This window comes from Dunckerocampus dactyliophorus, chromosome 17, assembly GCF_027744805.1.
Source record: "Dunckerocampus dactyliophorus isolate RoL2022-P2 chromosome 17, RoL_Ddac_1.1, whole genome shotgun sequence".
NCBI classification, from domain to species: Eukaryota; Metazoa; Chordata; class Actinopteri; order Syngnathiformes; family Syngnathidae; genus Dunckerocampus; species Dunckerocampus dactyliophorus.
In genome coordinates this window covers 15,832,996-15,854,458 of record NC_072835.1, presented here as the reverse complement: position 1 = coordinate 15,854,458, position 21,463 = coordinate 15,832,996, and the positions used below count along the sequence as shown (strand labels likewise).

The 21,463-nt window shown below is 42.7% G+C and overlaps 1 protein-coding gene across 13 annotated transcripts in view; it reads right to left on the bottom strand.

The window, feature by feature from the left end:
• Positions 1–21,463, bottom strand: part of rgs3a (regulator of G protein signaling 3a) — a 136,794-nt gene that overhangs the window by 2,368 nt on the left and 112,963 nt on the right. For 11 of the 13 annotated variants that reach the window (XM_054757917.1, XM_054757916.1, XM_054757918.1 and 8 more), the window contains 4 exons: positions 17,949–18,019; positions 4,311–4,412; positions 2,831–2,892; positions 1,526–1,692 (listed from right to left, as the gene is read on the bottom strand). In XM_054757917.1, the coding sequence (XP_054613892.1) occupies positions 1,526–1,692; positions 2,831–2,892; positions 4,311–4,412; positions 17,949–18,019 (402 nt within the window). Of the gene's footprint in view, positions 1–1,525; positions 1,693–2,830; positions 2,893–4,310; positions 4,413–4,534; positions 4,715–11,157; positions 11,266–17,948; positions 18,020–21,463 lie in introns of those variants that run through there. The other 2 variants (XM_054757927.1, XM_054757928.1) reach the window with 2 other exon arrangements.

Here is a 21,463-nt window from a genome sequence, read left to right as displayed (position 1 = left end):
CTTTATTATAGATGAATCCCGGTTTAACATTGGAATAAAAGAGGCACAAACGTAAGGAAGATGGAAAAATCAAGGAGGATGCACATTTACGTAGCGGTCCTGTCAGCTTATTTGTGCCGAAAAACAACTTCACTGCTGTAAAAATAGTATGTATTATGCAATATTTGTATTTTAGCTGAACAACAGGTTCACCATCCTAGAGCATTGGGGAATAATGAGGCACACAAGTAAAAATGATGGAAAAATCTTGATGCATTAGAAAAAAAATATTCGCTTTTTCATCCCTAATGACCAAAACTGTCATGCTGAAGGGATAGTTGGTCGTTTTTGACATGAAGTCATGTGACAGCCCCTTCAGCAGTGTAGCGCATCAACACTGACGGTCGGATTTTGGTGATGAGGAAAAGTAGTGCCGGTTAGTTGGTGGGGCCGCTTAAGTAAAAAGTTTGGCTTCTCAAAACAGCATGGGTTTAAAAGAGTAATACAAAAGAGTAAAACGCTTTGCCCTATTTTCTCTCCGTTGGTATCACTGCGCGCTACCGCTTGCACCCGTGTATGTGTTCCACAGTGCTTACATGCGCGGATGAAGACCGCTGCGACGTGAGAGAGTGAAAGTGACAGCTGCACTAGAGTGATATTGACAAATAAGAAAATATCTTAAGAAAAATCGTTTTCCTATCACGGACATGAGACAAATTTGGCTTCACGCCCATGACGGAGGACATAAACATCTGCTGTTCCAGGTAAAAAAAAAAACTATACTCATTTGGAACGCAGTCAAAATAAGATGGAAAAAAGGTACCCATTTGGCTTTGTGCTAAAAAAGAATGTTGCCATCACTTGTTTCATAGTCAGACATGTTTACTTTCACTATCCCAGCAGTAAAAACTGTGAAACAGGTGATGGGAATGTGCCCGACAGTTGACAGATGGTGCTAGCACGCAGTGATACCAAGCGACAAGATAGCGTCGAGCGATCGAGGGGTGTGGCTTTTTTGAGGAGGCATTTTTGTGACCGCAGTGGCCCCAGCAACTAACTGGAACTACTTTCCTAGTCACCGAAATCCGTCAACGTTGCTTTTCATGCATTCTTTTTCTCGCGTGAGCTCACACGATGTCCTAAGGACAAAAAAAAAAAGTCAGCTTCCCAAAAACTGCTGTCTTTTTCATGATTTTAAACTTAAGCTTAAAACATGCATCTGAAATACCATCAATGGCGACCCTTGCCCTTGCCGAAAACTTCAAGAAGCTGTGAAATGCGTGCGCATGCTTTGAATGGGAAAAGGCAGCGCCATCTGCTGGGCAAATATAAGAGTTAAAAATAGAAATCCAGCTGTTCAGATGGAAATCTTAACATAAAAAAGGACTGCATTAGTTTATGTTATGATGAATGTAGGATCAAAAACGTCATTTTCAATGGGTCATTTTTGGTCATTTGGTACAAAAGCGTCACTGTTTGTGTACCAAGATACCGGAAATAAACTGAATGGCACAGAACGTCCCCGGGGGCCATAATTTAATCTTACCTCTTTACAAGACTGTATCGCAATGTATTCCGCAAAGATCTTCTTGGCTTTGGAGCCCATCTTGGACTGAGACTTGATCTTCTTGTACTCCTCGCACGCTAGCCAAAATTCCAGATTCTCCTCGCTGAACTCGGTGCGCAGGAAAGCTCTGAAGGCTGCCAGACCATCTGACGGAGAGCAGAGAGACGGTGACGATGAGGAGGAGGATAAACAAATGGAAGAGTTGACTGGGGAGCCATGGCAACACTCTTTGGAGTTTGAGCGCTCAAAAATAGCTGTCGTTTTGAGTCATGTGCTTGGAAGAAAGCGAGACCCCGAAAGATTGCACAGTCTGACTTGACAGAACAGTGAAAATCCCGTACGAATGTGTCTGTAACATGAGTTTGTGTGTTTGCTCCCAGGCTCGGCCGTGTAATTGTTCTAGCGTTCAAACTGGAATGGTATTACTGTGTTGGATATTGTCTGATTACAGTAACGTTTAGGTCGGATGTTGTTGAAAAGGGAGCGTGAACATGTTTTTTGACTTTTATGACAGGGACCATTTCAGTATTTAAGGCTAAAAAGTGTATTTTTGTTTGTTTTTTCTCATGTCTCCATAAAGAATAATGACTCAATATCAAATATTACACTTTGCACCTCATTTTGTTGGGTTTTTTTTTGTTATTGGAAAAAAAAGGTTGTTTGCATGATACAACTGGCATATATATATTTTTTAAAATTGGCAATTTGGGAGCTGAGATTAAAACGTTTAACCCAAACATTCCACTTTGCACCAACTTTTGGAAAATACTGAATAATTTGGTGTTTTTCCTGTTGAATAAATAAGTGGTTCTTATCTATAAAAAATAAAATTGAATGGTTAGGTCAGACATTGCAGAGAAAGTAAAAACTAATCACATTTGAATCATTCAATTCAAAAGTGTATCGTGATTTCAAGGCGGGTCTACCTGCATCTCCTCATACAGAAACCATTTTAGCACTATTGGACCAGCTGCTGCACTCTAAAAGTGAACGACTGGAGGAAGAAAAGCATCTCCGAGTAAGGAGAATAGCAGGAAGGGGAGTCCACCTCCACCTCCCGTCTGCACCTTTCCGTTCCCATGGATCAAGCACACGCGCTGATAAGCGGAGCCGAAGCAGGCAGGGTGGAAGAGAAGGACTTTTGAGCAACAAGCAAGTCTGGGTTTGATAACGAATGGGAGCAAAGGCGGTGGACAAAAATAATCATAATCACTACAGCGTGTTTGCAGCCTGTTGACGCCATATGTCCATACATGCATAAACTGATGAACAGAAGACACTTACATTTGTGTCCCAGCAGCTTGTCAAGAGAGTCCCCCCACTTGAGTGCCTCCTCAGGGGTGGGCCTGCAGATAAAAGCAGAGCGGTTCTTCAGTAAACCCATCTCTGCCAGGTTTCTCATTGTGTGACCCATAAAGAGCAGAAAAACAAAATGCTACTAGCAGTCTACTGTCTGTTCCCTCTGGCTCGCTTGTGACTGGAGCACTGAACCGAAACGTCCATTTAGTCTGTCTGCCTGACTCAGCTGCGGGGAGAAGGCTTTTATATGACATGAATGGAACTCAAGTAGCGGAACGGGAGGGGTTTGCCGCAGCCAATGGCGTTCTGCTTTGTTTTGAAGACCCCGCCCCTTCGATAGAGACGTCTGCATTGGCCACGCCCCATCTCCACACACGCTGTCGTTGCATCCTCTCTTCACTGAACTAGGAAGCAGGAGTCTTACCTTTCACCTTGTCCTTGTCTTCTAATGTTGGCTCATTTGGCGGCCATGTCTTTCAACCAATCTTGCGCAAATAGTGGATGCGTTATTTTAAAGCCCTTTGAACTGTGTGAGAAATTTCAAATCAGTCTGACTTAAGGGGGTCACTTTTTGTGTTTTAATAGCAGCGCCATCATGTGGTGTATTTGTCAGAGGAATGATATCACATGCAACATAGTCAGAGGGGCATGTTTTGACACATGTTCACCTTTTTGTGTGCAGCGGTTCAGGAGGTGAAGAGTTGGCTTACGTTAACTAAAACGAATTAATAATAATAGTAATTATAAAATTGAACAAAATCTGAATTTTCACATTTTTAACATAAAAAGTTACTTAATTATTACAAATAAATTAAAAATAATAAAATGAAAAATAAATCAGTAAAAAATAATAACAAAAAAAATTGTATCACTAGCGCATCAAGTTACCCCGCCTCTCGACCAAAGTCAGCCGGGATAGGCTCCAGCGTACCCGTGACCCTAGTGAGGCTAAGCGGCATAGAAAATGGACGGATGGATGGATAGCCCATTAAGTTAATTGACCACAATGGTGACAGATTAAATTCTCCCCCCCGTTAGAACACAGCCCAGAGACAGAGATGGCCTAAAGGTTTCTTGAAGGTTGGAAGAGTTAGCAAACAAAAGAGGAGGAGCAATGCTAATTTTAAGATCATGCTGGTCAATGAAACAGAGTCGTCAAACAACCGTCGAGCAGCTAAGACATGAGTAAAAAAAAAAATGTTGAAAACGTTTTTGGGTTTGATTTGAAGAGGAGTCATGTTATATTCAGGGTCGTTTTATATTCGGGTCAAAATTAGGAATCCCTTAATTGTCTTGCAAGACAAAGTCTACTTTACAGACTAAAAGAGCTGCAAGTCCGCAACCCAAAACTCACAAGTCCTTCAATTTTGGGCAATACTTGCAAAGAATTCTCATGGCAATATGAAGCTGGGAGCCTAAACCTGGAAAAGAGGCTCACATTTCTTGACAGGAAGTGGCCACTTACTTGACTGACTTCATGGTTTTGTCCAACTTTCCGGCTGTGTTGCTTCCCGGCGATTCGTTCCTCCGCCGCAGGAAAGCCAAGCGGTTCTTCATGTCTTTGGCCCTGGGAGAAGAAGAAAGAACAATCAGCAGAGAGTCCCACGTCCTTAATTAGGGCGATCCAAGTACGATACAATCCAAACCCACGCATGCCAGAAAAGATGAAGAAAATAAATGCATGAGTACATTTTAATATTCTTGTACAGGAATGATAAAACGGGATATTCCAAAAAAAGACGGATGTCACTTGCTGTCTCTCATATCTAACAAACAAAGTCTCCGTTATATGTGCCCCTGGCAAGTTCCTTGGCTGGGACTGATGCACGTCTCCAGGAAGGAGGAGAGAGACTCAGTCCTCACTTGTCTTGTTGCATCACACCATTCTCTGTGTGCCCGGAGGGGACGCTGATAGGGAGCTGACCCCTGCAGGCCAAGGCCAGTGCGCCCCCTGACTTTCACCGCTGCATCCCCTAAAATCCTCCTGACCACCCACACCACATCCCCCTATTTTTAACCACTCCCCACCACATTAGAAAGAGCCAACCTCATCACAAGGTAGCTCTCGTTTCCCAGAGGCCTCCTCCGACGGAAATGTGCACATTCTCCTAATCCCACGGTGCATGTCCTGGCTTTTCCCGACCTGAAGCACACATGCGGCATAATTGGGACGTGACCTCACTCAACACCCATTTCCTGAGTCCCTGCTTTTGATTTCCACTGTGAGTTGGCTTGCCTGCTAATAGAATGAGCAAGGCGGCCGCGTGGTGCTATTGACGGCTAGAATCCACTAGAACCCCCATAAACCAATATTTCATGCACCCACAATGTTATTAGCCCAATTGCTAATCCCACGCCGCGGCTGCGTGGAAAAGGCCAATAAATTATAGACTGACGCGCAAGTGTACACAAAAGTCCTGTTGTCTCCTGTGAGTTTTTCCTACCAAGGCAGGACAGGAATGGGCCTGTGCACACTATGACTCTTCCAAGCAAGCAGGCAACTAATGCTGCTTTTCCACTGCACAGTACTACCTCAGTTTGGAGCATTTGGTTTTCCATGCCACAATGAACGCACCGGTCAGAACAAGACACACTAGCAAACAATCATGGCGTACCAAGGATCTCCTGCGTTTTCTTTAGGAAAAAACATTTATCCAAGAGGAGACTGAGGGCAGCCAAGAAAAAAGAGCGCTGCAGCAAAGTGGAGACTATGGATTACCTCATTAACACAGCATGTGTGTTTATTTTTGTCACTTCTAGCTGAATATCATATAATAAGATACTAGAAAATGTACCTCATAGTCCAGTACCCAATTTCACTGATGGAAAAGCCAGTTGTGTTGTTACACTTATGGCACCCCCTATGGGTCACACTCAAAATGCTTTGGAAGACATGCTAGTGTAGATGGAACACAGATATCCTCAAAGTTTTATGATGTTGAGGCAAATGTTCAGTGACTTATTAGTAATTACTTGCTAAGACATTTTCCTTGATGGCAGCCACATTTTCCCGCCAGTCTTGTTCAAATTTTACGTACATGTAGTAAAGGTGTGTACCAAATCTCACGATGATTCGGCTAAACACCCTAAAGTTACAGCGGATGTCTTGTAGAGTGCATTGAGCACTGTGAGAAATTTCAAATTAATCTGATCTACGGGCCACCATGTGGCGTATTTGTCAGAAAAATAACGACACTGGCAACAACTGGGGTGCATGTTTTGACAAATGTCCACCCTTTTGTGTGCTGCGGTTGAGGAGTAGAAGAGTATTCTATTCGGCACGGTGCAGTGAAAAATGGGATGCGTGTGACTTTTGGGAGGACCTGGTGCTTGTCATTTCTAAGAACAATTATGGCGTATTATGACAGGGATAAGTGAGAAAGCACATATTTGTTTTGCATCAGAGAGCCCTCAAACTCTCCTTCAAAGGCAGAAAATCCACCAAATATGTCACAATCCATCCCCCCCTCATTTTATTCTTAAGCCAGAAGAAACACCTCGACATTGATGCGGCAAGCAGGAAAGGACGAGAAATGACTCATCCACTGATTGAAAAAAAATCTCATGGCACTGCATGAATCAGCCTTAAACCAGATGTGAAATTCAGCTCTTACTCCCTCCTGGAAACAACGGGGGTGCTCTGATGCGGACAACTCTCGCACTCGTCAGCCTGAGGGATAATCTTACCCGAATAATAAAACCTCTTGCTGTTAAACAAACTCATAACAGCAGAGCGGGATTTATTGGGTTGTGCTATTTTGGTTGTGACAGTGGAATTAACACTCTCTCTCTCTCTCTCTCTTGAGCATGGAAAATATTGTGCTGCCTCGACAAAAGACGACTTATGCCTGGGTTAGGTGCCTACTTGGGAATGAGGTGAGGTTGACGTCATGACTTTGAGGGAAAGCGTGTCTCTTTCCTGACACCGTGTGGTTGTCAAGTTAAATTGCCCAAATGTCACATTCACCGTTTGAAAGCGCTGTACAGCCATGGGCGCCAAATCCATGGGGCCATCCCATAAAGTAGGTAAAAGTTATGATGATTCTATTGTGTCATGACTGAAAAGGGCCTTAGAAAATACTAGTAGTAAAGTCTTTTGGGTGGAACTGAAATGATATTTCGTTCACGGTGCACCAATTAATAAAGCTACCCATGTGTAGGGGTATAATGAGAGAGCAGGGTGGTGATTCTAAGGACCCATGACTAACAGGGGCATATGAAAAATAGCAAAACATTAGTACATTTATTTCGTGGGGCCCAAAATAACATTTTTTTTCCAACAGGGCCTCAAATCTCTTGGGCCACCCCCGTGCAGGTGTGCCATAATGGCGGGGAGATTGGTGACATTTCTAAGGTCCCATGACGAACAAGAGCCCTTGAAAATATAAAACATTTGCACTTTTTTGTGGAACTTAAAGTTATATTTTTTTCATAAGGCCCCAAATCCCTGGTGGAACCCCTGCCCAATGTAGTCCATTTATGTCCCTCCAGGCACAATTTACACTCATTTAAACTACTCCATAAGGTCAATTATCGGCCAAAAAGGCACAAGTATGTTCCCACACTAAAGAAGAAAAAAAATGTCAAGGGCACAAAAGAACCTTGCGAATGCCACCCGTATCCCCCGCCATCGGCGTATCTCTTTTATTGCTAAAATAGCTCACTCATCCTCTGATTTCACACAACACCCCTGCAATTATCTTAATCTGGTTTACCACTGGAACATGACCTCTTTGCAATGATCAAATTAGAACATTCCGACATTTCAACCCCCGCTAACGCTGGGTCCGTGTCGTGACACCAGACTGTAGGGTCTTGGGTCCAAGGCAATGTGCTGACGGAAGGAAGCGTGCGAGGTCTTTACCTTCCACAATTATCTAACGGTTGGGAGCCTGTGTATTCCCTCATTGCGTAGCTCACATTATGAGACACACTAATAGCCCACCGCCGGCTATTCCTGGTGGTGTGCAAAGTAGGACGCACTCCCAGGGAGAGGCTGCGGGCTGATGACTGTGTAGCATCCCAGGGTATGCACTTGTCATCACCGTGACACTTTGGTGCTCATGTTTTGTGCATGGTGACGTCAGCTGAATAATGCCCGTGGTGCTCTTTAGGGGCCAAGTTTGTAACCAAAAAATGACAAAAACTGCTTTGTTTTGGCCACAAATATCAAAAACGGATGTCCATAGCCTGCGATTGGCTGGCGACCAGTCCAGGGTGTACCCCGCCTCATGCCCAAAATAAGCTGGGATAGGCTCCAGCATACCCCTGTCGCCCTAATTAGTATAAGAGGCAAAGAAAATGGATGGATGGATGGATGGATGGATGGATGGATGGATGGATGTCCACAGCATCCAGACTACAGAGCTGTTGCACTGGTGCTAGTCGAGATAATGATGAAGCATATCCGATTGGTGTGTCACAAATATATGTATTCCCATTTGGATCAGTGCTTCATTTTAAAAACGCAAAAGCTAAGCAGTATTATATTTTGCGTTTTGTTCCCTTGCAGTACCAAAAATGAACCAAACTGTGGCCTTAACACAGAGGTATGTGTATCGAATTGCAAGACTGCCATATCGTTACACACCTCGTATTCAAACACGTGAAACCGCTCATGTCGAATCACCGCTAGGTTCGTAAAATTTCTTATTTAAAAAAAAAAAAATTGAGAAAAAGTTGAAGTTGCTCAAAACTTCTGTCATGGAAGATCCAGCAAGAGATAGCAGCATAACATGTAAGTGTTCACAACAATTTTATTCAACTACACAATAGCACACAGAACAACAGGCTGAATAGGTGTCTGGTGTGTAAATGTAACACATTAACAGTTATTCCGCTACACAACAGCACAAAGAACATACCTGAGAGGCTGAATAGGCTAAATGAACATACAGTAACAAGCCAGCAAGTCAAACAAGCAAGTTGCCGGTATGCAAGTTCACCAAGCTTCCGATCTCAAACCACATCCCTGAATCCACTGGGGGTACAATAGCAGCATATAGTTGTCACAAGCCTAGAGCGCCCCTTCACGGCTGTCAGCATTAATGTTGCTTGATGACAGTCAGTGTGAATTAACATTTAAAAACATTTAAACTCCAAAACTTATTTATATTTTGAGATATAAGTCGTACAAGACGGTAAGTCTTAGGACGAGAAGGTCTTAGGATGAGAAAAAGTGTGACCTATAGTCCGGAAAACACAGTATTTGGCAGAGGTGGGAGTAAATCAGAGTTTTGCAAGTCTTAAGTAAGTCTCAAGTCAAGTCTCAAGTATAGATGTGCAAGTCCAAGTCAAGTCTGAAGTCAAAACAAGACAGGTCGAGTCAAGTCCGAAGTCATACGCTTTAAAGTCCTTACAAGTCATAAGCACACTTTAGCAATGTATGTCCATTTTGACAAATACAGTTGATGCATTTTGAATTGTTTTATTCTTTAAATAAAATAAGACTAGTGTGACAAGACATAGCATTCCGAATTTAGTCAGTGCAGAGAAATATAATCCACACCCTTGTTGTTTGTTCTTAACGCTGGTTGGATGTCAATAGATGCATTCAATGAGGCAGATTCAAAGGGATAGTATGTTGTCTTGCTGGCAATGACATAACAACGACCATGTTAGTTGAATACTTTGAATGGCGACACATTTTACTCAACACATTCACTGAAAGGGGCTGCACGGTGGCTGAGTGGTTAGCATGCTGGCCACACAGTCATGTGATCTGGGTTCAAATCTCCGTTGGGCATCTCTGTGTGGAGTTTGCATGTGGTTCCCGTGTGGTTCCTCACACAATCCAAAAATATGCAAGTCAGGTTAATTGGCAACTCTGAATTGTCCATAGGTATGAATGTGAGTTGTTTATGTATATACGGGTATGTGCCCTGCGACCAATCCAGGGTGTTCCCCGCCTCTCGCCCAAAGTCAGATGGGATAGGCTCCAGCATACCCGCAACCCCAGTGAGGATAGAGAATGGATGGATGGCATTCACTGAAAATCTCAGGCATTTTCAAGTCATCACACTTGACTCCAAGTCATCCCGAGTCACTGAAGTCAAAGTCCAAGTCGAGTTGCCAAGTCAAGTACAAAGTCATCGAAATTGTGACTTGAGGGGGGTGTTGAAATGTTGTTTTAAAAATTGAAATGATAGCGACAGCTGAGAAAAAAGGATGGCGTCATGACAAACGTCAGCATGACGCGGCAGAGCTCATTCGGGAAGCATGACTTGAGGATTAACTCGGGTTTTGCTTTTTCTTTGGCTTTGTGCTGCTAAAGAATGACCGTATTCAAATGCCCTGTAGTCAAAGTCGTCATTGGTCATTAACATTTAGGTAACTAATTTTGTTTTTGTTAATGTTTTGAAGTGGTTGACTTCTTTTTACACTTGTATGAAAATTAAAAATTGAGAAAAATGATCTTAAAAAGCTTTTATGATGGATACAGGTTGACCCAAGAACACATTTCTATTTCTATTCCTAAATAATTCCAAACAAACTTGCACTCAACCAGCATCCCATAGTATGTTTTTGTATACAATCCCAACAGGTGGTCCATATCGTGATATAGCCGACTACTGGGTTGGCATGAAAACTGCAGCATCTTTGGTCTTTTTAGCAGGTATGTGAGACTTTGCAAAAAGACTACACTAGGTAATGTAAATATATATTTTGTATTTACAGAAGGCTAACGACATGACACAATGTTCAAATAATATCTGTGTTTGTACCAATATTATGGGTCAGTGACACGTTACAATAACATCACCAATATTCTGGACAGCGTCCAAGCAGACATGTGGACACATTATCACAGTCTGTCCTGTTTTTTGCTGGGAAGCCAAACAAGCCAAGACAACAACTGGAAGATGTGTCAGTGGAGGATTCATTCTTTGATAATCTAATCAGAGAAAAGAAGGTCGCTGCAATATTCCTAGAAGAATGATGAAAAAGGGGAATTGTCCTTAATTGTATCCAGAAATATCCCACCATCATCACGTGCTGCCTAAAAAGAGGAGCTCTATTTTCTGAGACACACACACACATGACATGTGCCTCCTATTCTTGAAATCAAGGCTGCTATGATAATAATAAAAAAAGGTCTCCTGTTAGAAGTCAAAGCCTCCAAAATAGTTGGGGAGTCACTTGGGCCTTAATGGGAATTCTCCCTCTCCCTTGCTGTGACTGTCAAATGAGATCCATGGCGGGGTCACATAGCTTTTTGCCAGCTTAGAATTCCTGCAGGATGCCTAAACACACACACACACACACACACACACACACACACACACGTTTGAACATACATTCCGTGCTCTTACCTTTCCAGGTACTTCTCAGAGAAATCGACCATAGTGTGAAACATGGGTGCAGGTTTATGTGGCGTGACAGCATGTGTGTCTTCAAGAGCGGTGGTTTATTTGACACATTCACATTCTTCTCACCGCTGGGAGGCTTTGGCGAGAGCCTATATACTGGCCGGGGTCTGGAGGAGGCGGACCTTGGGGTCGCCCAATCGCCTCGCAGTGTTTAGAGAGGCTAGATTCCTTCCACCGGCGCCTGGTTGGATTGTGTGGTAATATACTAACATTGGAATTTTTTTTCTTTTAGTAAACAAATCAATTACTTCTTTATAGTCTGCTTTGTGTGTGTTCGGACTGCACAAAACCATTCCACACATTAAAAAAAATCTTCTTTAGGATCTACTAAAATATGTTATCACAGACCCCGGTGCTGTTTTTTTGGACTCTGCAGCAAAAGCATTAAACAAAGATATTCTACATAAAATGAGCGCTTTGCTGTGTTTCGGAATCTACTGCAAAAACGCTCATCAACAATCCGATAGATGACAGGAGTGCTCTGCTGTTTTTAAGGACCTATTTCAAAACCCAGAGTCTAAAATCTGCAGAAATTATTGCAAAAGCACTTGTTAAAATCACTGAATATGACAAGCGTGTGCTTCTATTTTTAAAGACCTACAGCAAAAATGCTAGTTAAAGATCCTCTGTAAGACAGGAGTGCTCTGCTGTTTTTAAGAACCCACTGCAAAAATCTCTCTACATGATGAGATTGTGCTGCTGTTTTTAAGAACTTACTGCAAAACCGCCAGTCAAAGATCTTTTACATCGCGTCATCATTTTGCTGGAATGGAATCTACTGCAAAAACCCCTGTTTTAAAAATCTACATGACGAGATTGTGCTTCTGTTTTTAACAACCTATTGCAAAATTGCTAGTCAAAAGATCCTTCATCGGACAGGAGAGCTCTCTTGTTTTTAAGACCCTGCTGCAAAAATGATCATTAACATCAAAGGTCCCCAACCACCGAGCCACATCCCGGTACTGGTCCATGGGCGGGGGCCGTAAATAACCACATCAAATTTTATGTAAATGCATATCAATTTGGGAAATATGTGACATTATTTTAAAAATAAATTCAATAATATGGGAGACAAATTTGATTTCTATAATGTGCATGTGGCAGGAATGCTCTGCAGTTTTTAAGGATCTACTGCACAAATGCCAGCCAAAAACCATATATGCGAGAAGAGAGCGCCACTATTTTTAAGGATCTACTGCAATCAAGCAGTGAAAGATCGTTTACATAACTGCATTTTGCTGCTTTTTGGAATCTACTGCAAAAATGCAAGTCAAAGACATGACAGGAGCGCTCTGTTATTTTGAATGTCCTACTGCACAAATGCCAGTCAAAAATCCTACTTTATATGTTTACAATTATAATCAACTGCTAAAAAACCTAGTCAAACATTTTCTACATTTTGATGTTTTTTGGAATGTACTACAAAAATGCGTCAAAGGTATGACCAAAACACTTAACTGAACTACTGCAAAATGCTCGCCAAAAATCCAGTAAAGCCTTTTCAGTGTGCTCTTGCTTTCAACTTTGTTGCTACTTGTTGGAAAATGGCTTGGAGGGGGGACAACACCTGGCCTAAGTCAACTCAAAAGGGGGAGTGGGGGTATTATGGCGATATTAGGGACGGTTTACAGGAACTATGGCAGATGCTGAAAAATGAGACAGAAAACAATGAGGTGCAGGAAGTGAGTTAGAGGATGATGGTCAGACAGTACTTCACAAGGTGTTGTCATATTCTTATGAATGAGATTAGCCCTAAATAGAAACGACCGAGCCAAGACTGTGATCGTTTCAAATGAAATACCATTGTACAGCCACTGGGGTGCTGCATTAAGGGAAAGATCGATGCTCTTCCCAGGAAAGGAAGGGAAAATAATATAGGAGCGATGATGGATGGCAGCCAAGGGAGGGAAGAGGTAAAAAACCCCCCCACAATTATAATCACCATCACTGTGTACAGTACTGATATTAGCTGCTTAAAGCTGTAAACATGCCTCTGCATCAGTGTACACCCACTTCCTCCTACTTTTGAACATCTTATATATCATCTCGAGGAGTTAATTTCCTCCAGGCTTTGGGATTATAAGAGATTTCTATTTTTAGCCGTGAAATATTGTGGTTGTTCACACAGATATTGTCATCTAGTGTGTTTACAGTCCCTGCTGAAAGCATGTGCAGTATTTTGGAGGCACGAGACATAACCAGTTTTAAATTGCATTGGCAATTGGCACTCGATGACGCAAATACTGTACATCATGCAGCCCTCATCAGTGTCACTACAGCACTAAGGAAAGTACTACAAACCAGCACGCTATTCAAAGAATTTACAGATTCACAAAATCTACTTAACTTAAGCTAAAAGCGTCTAAATGATTTGGATGGTATGCCAGGTTGGATTTTAGAGAATAGAATTATATTTGTAACTCCCTCATGCATAAATGGTCTATAATATTGGTGGACCAGCAAGGACGCCTCCCACATTAGCATCATTGTTACCATTCAGGACTGTCCACCCATTCCAACCATCTTCCACCGCTTATCCGAGGTCGGGTCACTGGGGCAGCAATCTAAACAGGGAGGCCCAGACTTCCCTCTCCCCGGCCACTTTGTCCGGCACCTCCCGGCAGATCCCGAGGCGTTCCCAGGCCAGTTGGGAGACATAGTCTCCAACGTGTCTTCCCCGAGGCCTCCTACCGGTCGGACATGCCCTGAACAACTTTGGGGAGGCATCCGGGAAGCATCCTGACTGGATGCCCAATCCACCTCATCTGGCTTCTCTCAATGTGGAGGAGTAGCGGTTGTACTCCGAGTCTCTCCCGGATGACAGCGCTTCTCACCTTAGCTCTAAAGAAGAGCCCAGCCACTCTACGGAGAAAACTAATTTCGGCCGCTTGTACCCACGACCTTGTTCTTTCGGTCACTACCCAAAGCTCATGACCATAGGTGGGGGTAGGAACGTAGATCGCCCGGTAAATTGAGAGCTTTGCTTTTCAGCTCAGCTCTCTCTTCACTACAACGGACCGATGTAGAGTCCGCATCACTGCAAACGCCGCACCAATTTGTCTGCCGATCTCGCGTTCCATCCTTCCCTCACTCGTGAACAAGGTTTACGTACCTCCAGGTACCTAAACTCCTTCACTCCGCCCCGGAGATGGCACTCCACCCTTTTCCAGACGAGAACTATGGACTCGGACTTGGAGGTGCTGATTCTCATCGCGGCCGAATTGTGTGAAAGCTATACAATCCAACAATGCCTCCCATTATGATGACCAGACACTGAGGTTTATTTCAAGATAGATTAAAGCTAACATGTTATTTTTGTATATTTAGCTACACGAGTATGCTTGGCTTCTTGAGCTAGCTAGGCTTCATAGCTAACAAATACCACGTTTCACTATTGTTACTATTGTTTCAGTTCAAGAGACAAGACGATACTTGTGATTGGGTCTATGAGAACGAGATGAGATGAGATTTTAACTTCACTCTTAAGAAAAGTCCAATTAAAAAATATAATGACTGAATGAATATAATGACTGAATGAATATAATGAATATATTGTATTCTACTCATTTAATTTCTACTACGTTACACTTTTCTGCACTCTGTGTGTAAACTACTCGCCCCGCCTCTACCCACCGAGACAAAGAGACTGACACAAGGGCTCACTCCGTTACCGTTACGCACCAAGGTGATGAAACTGATGCATGAGGAAAACCGACACGCGTGGACGTGGCAATATACTGAAGCTGGCAAAATTATGGAGTTCATTTTCATTTATTGTGTGATTATTTTTATTTTAAGTGCATGGAAGAAAGAATCGGCATCTCCCAGCTGCAAACAATGGGTTTGGACAGCCAAACCCAGCAGTTCCTAGGGTCCACTGTAGAATTCCTGATCCAACAACTGCCACTACTACTGCAGCACAAATGGTTGACAAATTTATCATTACTGTTTTGAACATTTGGTGGTAGATGCTAACAGTAGCAACAATAACACAAATCTTGTTAAAACTCACTATCCATCACCGTGAGGCACCGAAATCACGAATAATAACGACCCCCTTTTGCCATAAGTTCGGTCCAAAATAAGATTTCCAAAGAAAGTTGTGGAATCTTAATCTTCCCGCTTAACAAACACAGCTTGTGGAGAAGAATGAGCAACGATCAAGCTGCTGAGCGGACTTTATTGTCCTCGCCGAGTGTAAAACGGGCTTTGGTCTTGATGAAGTGGGGTGTGAAAAGGCTCATTCAACAGCTGATGAATCACTGAGGTGTCAACACACACACAAACACAAACAGAGTGTTTGTCACACAGTTGAGGCACACATATGGCGCCACACACTCTTCGCACATCATTTACCACTTAATTAAGCACATGATGATGAGCTTTTATTGGTTAGCCTGCCAACAGAGGGACACCTTCAACCTTCAACACTCTACTTTAATTTGAGCAATAGTGTGTTGAATATACATTTATGTGTATCCTCCCAGCAGAGCCGGCCGGCCCATTAAGCAATACAGGCAAATGATAAGGGAATGGTGGCCTCCAGGGGGCGCCACAAAATTGGGGAAAAAATGAATTATATGAAACTAGTTATTACTAGTTATTACGACCGTTATACTCATTTGTTTATCGCCGTTATTGTTCCAGACCAAACCGCCCTAAGTGAATTTCCGCAAAGTAGGATTCTGTTATGTTGTGTGTTTAGTAGGGATTTTTGGTTCGACTTTTGTGCGTGGCGTTGCCCTCTGTTTGTTTGGACATTTCTGCTTGCTTGTACTTTCCCCTCTGTGAGGACACCTTCTGTTTGATAAATATTTTTTGTGAAACGGATCTCGTCTCTGCATCTGAAGTTCCAGAACCGGCTCACGCCGTTCCTTAACAGTATTCAATATTAATAAATGTAATATTTTCATAGTAGTAGCATAGAAAACCTGTTTATGACCTTCTAATTACAGTTTTTACTATTATTAGAGCCCTCTAGACATGAAATAACACCCCTATAGTCACCTTTACACTTGTATTACCCAATATCGTAACATAATAATAGAAAATAAGCCATCTTAGACATAAATAAGATAAGCTAGAGTCACACGTTAGCATTGAATGTGTACTTCCTGGTATCTATTGCCTCATCAATGTAACATTACTGACACCTAGAGACCAGTGTAGAATACTACTCTACAGCCTTGTTTGTGGCTAAGGAGAGACTCATGAGGCACTTCAATCGCTTTCTTAACAAGCAGAGAACACGTGCAGTGAACATTCACACAGGAGCTGCTGTCGACCTCACTCTTCATTGCTAACCTGCTGCTAGCACTCAGCTAACAGTCAATTCTTGCCAGTTGACGTCACACAAGTCACTTCCCAGACCCTGCTTCTTAAAGGCACACAACACTTACACTTCAAAGCACGTCTTTTGAATGCCTTATATTTATTTGTAAGGCAAACCTTGGTTAGCATCATTAATTAGTTCCAGAAGGACCAACTCTAACTGAAACGAACGCTAACCAAATACTTATTTGTCATAAGAAATAATGTTAATTCAATTAATCTGTTGCAGAAAGCCAGTAGTGTTATCACAAAACACATTTTTATAGTGGATCTTTGGGTGTAACACATAAAGCACACCTACCTGTAGAGCTGTAAACAGACACACAGACAGAACCATGTGACACTAAAACTATGGAAGAGGAAAGAAGACAAGCGCATAAAGTCCGTCGCTTTCTGCTTTTCAGGGTTTGTCTAGACTGACGACGAAGCGGAATTAATTTTGTGAGTCATTTTGGAGTATAAGACAAAAATATCAGGAGAATGTCCACTGGGGTGAGTCATGCCAGTCGAAGTATTCAGATATTTTGTTGGCTTGTCACTTCTGGTCATGTGACGGCGACAGGGCGGTGACGGGGTGGTGACGTCATCATTTTCAGAAAGCAGAAGTTTGCTTGTCTACCCGGCGACGACAAGCTGACGTAATCAGATTTTACCACTCTGGAAGTCGTCTTCAAAAAATACCATTTCAGGGCACCCAAAACTGAATTTCCGTGTAAATGAAAAGCTGAAACAATAAAATAATTTGCCGTTTTGACCTGAAAACTATAAAAACGGGTTTTGCGTTGTGTCACTTTTGAGAGTCAAGCGCTGATGACATCATAGAATAGACGGGTGACATAGCTGCCTGCCTGTTCCGGTTGCCATTTTGTTAGCAAGCTAAGGGTTCTAACAGGACATTTTATACATTAAGAACACATTTGGACGCACGTCATATTGTACGCTAACCGGAAAATATATACAAACTGAGTTTCGGCGTACATTTTTCACGTTAACCGGGGCGGACGCTAACCGAGGTTCCACTATTTTCTCAATAGTGAAAGCATTATTTTTTTAAAAACAAATATTTTGCCTTTTAAAAAAATCGTCTTATATTCAGGGTCTCCGTTTACATTGGTTAACTACACTAACACTGGCTAGGATTTCTGTTTCACTTGAGTTATTTTAGCCATTGGTGGTGTAGTAGTTCACATAGCTGATCTGCTGGAGGTAGCTGCAGTGGGATTAATTACCAGTCAGTACGTTAGGGTCAGTCCAGGATATAGTCTGGCACTTGATGGTGTCTTGTCAATTTAGCACCGCGATTTCTACGTGAAATCTTGAATGGCACAATTCAGGCATATGCAGGAATGACAACTGGCATTGTGGTTTCTTATAAATATAAGGATTGCAGAGGAAGTACTTACAGGTTCTTGGATTTCTTCTTCTTTGTGCCGTCGGGGCTGACCTCGCAGCTGCAGGGGGATCCGGAGCTGAGCTGGGGGGAGAGGAAGGAGAGCACACACTGCATCATCCAAGCCTCCACTACTATAGAAAGGCAATGTCAACCTCAGTGCGCCCTGGCCAGGAGCACTCAGAGCCTTCTGCAGGGAATGATCAATCTATTGCTGAAATCCATGAGTGTACAGAGAAAAAAAAATCCCCCAGGTAGAAGTGTGTTGTCTGCATGTGGCGGACGGTGTTTGCAGTCAGTCAATAGTGAGGCAAAATGAGTTGATTCTGTCCCCCCCCCTCCTTTCTCCAGAACCGTGCCTTGAAGCCCCCTCTCCTGGTTTCACATTACACTTCATGCCTAATCTGCATTCCCATTGGTTCAGAAGGGAAAGGGAAGTTGCTTCAGGGTGGGGAAGGGGTCAGTCGCCACTAATCTGATGGCCTGAAACTGCCCCATTGTATGTGAGTGTGTGTGTGTGTGTGTGTGTGTGAAAGGGCGGGGGGGGCTCTACATAATGAGCCATTGTATTACAGGAACCTGAATCTGAGACCACAGTTGGTGGAACACATGGTGTGTATTACTGGGCCTCCACTTTTGCAATATTTCAGGAAGCCCCCCGCCCCTCTTTTTTGTTGTTTATTTTAGCCAGTGGTCCAACATGGACCCCCCGCACCCGCTGCATTACATCTTATGCACACCATCTACTGCCTGTGTCACCTCTGTACCACAGGTGTGTGTCAGGGGGAAAGGTGAAGCGATCCAATAAAAGAGTTCTAACAAATATCCGCCTATGTAACAATATGATTTATTATTGCGGTTTGCTGTGGTGTGGAACTGCACTGCATCATAATGAGAGCTGTTTCTAATATTCTGGTTTCCTCTTTTAGCCTCATTAGAGTGTCTAACAATTCGAAATGGCTCGCAACAGTTATACAGCACCACAAACCACTATAATAAAGATATTGTTAAATGGGCTGGTTTTAAATCGAACTCCTGCATTGAATCTGATTAGATTGCAGTTTTGTACAACCTGCAAAATAAAACCCGAATGACCAAAATACAACATGACACATTATTTGAATATGTTTACGTTTATGTATGTTTGATTTAAATGGAAGATGACGAGCTTAACTCCCCACAAAAGCTTCTAAAGCTTAAAAAAAGGATAATTACGAGGAACTGGATGTTGATAACACGATTCTGTTTATCTCAAGTAGTCTGCTAACTTTGCATTCGCGGCCGAGGCTGTTAGCACACAAATTTAGGATTTCATCTGAAAGTAATGCACAATAAATAGCATTCAAATTATGTTTAGAATATTTTTTTTTAAATGAATGAATGCTATGAAAATAAAGAGCTGACCACTTCACAGTAAAATATGTTTTCAGTGGAGCAAATGTACCTGTTTTGTTTCGCTTCCATTGTTTGTTGTAAGATTTTCCTGCAACAACTTATTACCATACGTGCTTTTTGGCTTTTTGACTGGCTTCTTGACTACATACTGACTGCAGCTGTTGCTCTCCATTAGTGAAAAAATGTTTATGGTCCCCCTTTGAAGCCCACAATGGTTGACGGCCAACATCAGACGGATTGCTTTCTACACTTCATTTGTAGACTATCCAGTGAGGTGGTATTTTATTTCAACAATAAAGCTTGTGAGCAAAAAATCCGCCATTTATGTTGTCAAGCCTTTGTAACATCATGCGTGTAACATCCTGTTTGGCTTTTGCATTGTTTGTGATGACAGCCAACTCAAGTCCCACAATAGTGTGTTGGAAGCGTGTTGGCTAAAATCCAGCCTTCACGCTTGACTGTAGACAGTTGAAAAGTGCTTTTAATAAACCCTACTGGGAACACGCCATTTTGTGTGCTGCAGCTTTAATGCTAATGAGCTGTGTTTGGCCACACCTGACTTCTCTGACTTTTTACATATACACTGGTCTAACGTCATAGATGCCATATGTCACATACAACAGCATAACATTAACGAGTGGGACAAAGTTGTGCTCTGTGAAGTGTTTGGCGGGCATTTACACGGGACAGGCTCATCTAGGTATGGGCGGGGCAGAGGCGGTATCATGTCCATGACTTTTTTTTACTTACTTCCTGTGTATTTTTTATGTCAGTAGGGCAGCAACAAAGGTTCTCCACACTGGTCAATTCTGGGCTGTTTTCTGGACGTCTTCCAATGTCAGGTTCAGAGATTTAATTTCTTCCTCTATTGTGCAACACCAGGTGTTCTTGGGTCGGCCTCTTTTTTTTTTTTTTTTCAGCTTCAAGTGTCCAGTGAAGGGCTACTCTTCTCTTCTCAAAACATGCCCAATCCAGTTCGAGCACCGCTCTATTATAATGCCGTCCTGCTGACATCTTGCCAGCAGGTCTTTATTTAATATCTTTTCAGGCCGAAATATGCGTCAGATTCTTCTCTGCCTCTTTGTGTTGAAAACCGACAGTTGACATACGTCACTTGCTGTCATTCTCCACTATTCTGTGCCATACAGGAGGGTGGATAGAACGTAGCTCTGCTGTAATTTCTGTTTTTATCATGGTTCTGCAGGATATTTCTTAGATTTCCTTTGGTCGCTGCTTCCATACCATGCTTGTTTTTTACAAGGCAGGGTTGCTAGCCCTGTGCTCAACCCCCCCAACCCTGTGGATTGCTCTTTGTCTGGCCTCTACCCCTCAACCAGCCCAGCATGGAAAGCCCTAGAAGGAAATATATCTCCCGTTGGCATAACTGTAGGGGTCACTGAACCACTACAAGGTTGCAATCCGACTGGGATGTCCATTAGGATGGCGATTTCTGCTTCATGATGCCATTAAAACCGACAACTTCAAAAGCGGCCGTTTGAGCTCCTCCGCTCTCAAAAGCGAAGCAACCAATTAAGGGAGATGATCGCGTTTTCTCACGTTTGGGGCTCGTAACCAGGCTCTACGGATGCATATTGCTGTCGGAACATCATTAAAAAGTCACTTCTGCATAAAATATGTATTTGTAATATCTGTTAGGTGGAAGCAACTCCCAAAAATGTCCATTTTGAGACCAAGTTATGAAATGTTTTCTGCTCAAGAGTGTGTATACAAACGGCCAAAACAACAGTTTTAACCTATTTCACAAGGTTTTGGACCAAAAACTAGGACCTTTAAGCAGTGGATGCATGACCTTACTGTACAGTATGTCCGGACAAGGTGGGGGTGTTGAAGCTCTGAAAACATTTTGAGACTACAGTCACAGTTGACTGCAAATTGGGACGTGGGAGCAGCCTAAAAATAAGGACGAGCATTGACGGCGTATTTATAGAAAGTGTCCGACTCCTAAAGAAATCGGCTAATTCGCTGGATCAAATTTAACACGAGTGATATAAACGTGTCAAACACAGTAAATACACCATCCACGAGATGTTACACGAAGCTTCAATTGAGCCACCTATAGGCTCACACCACATGACAGTATTTCATATGTGTCCCTTAGGACAAGATGTACTG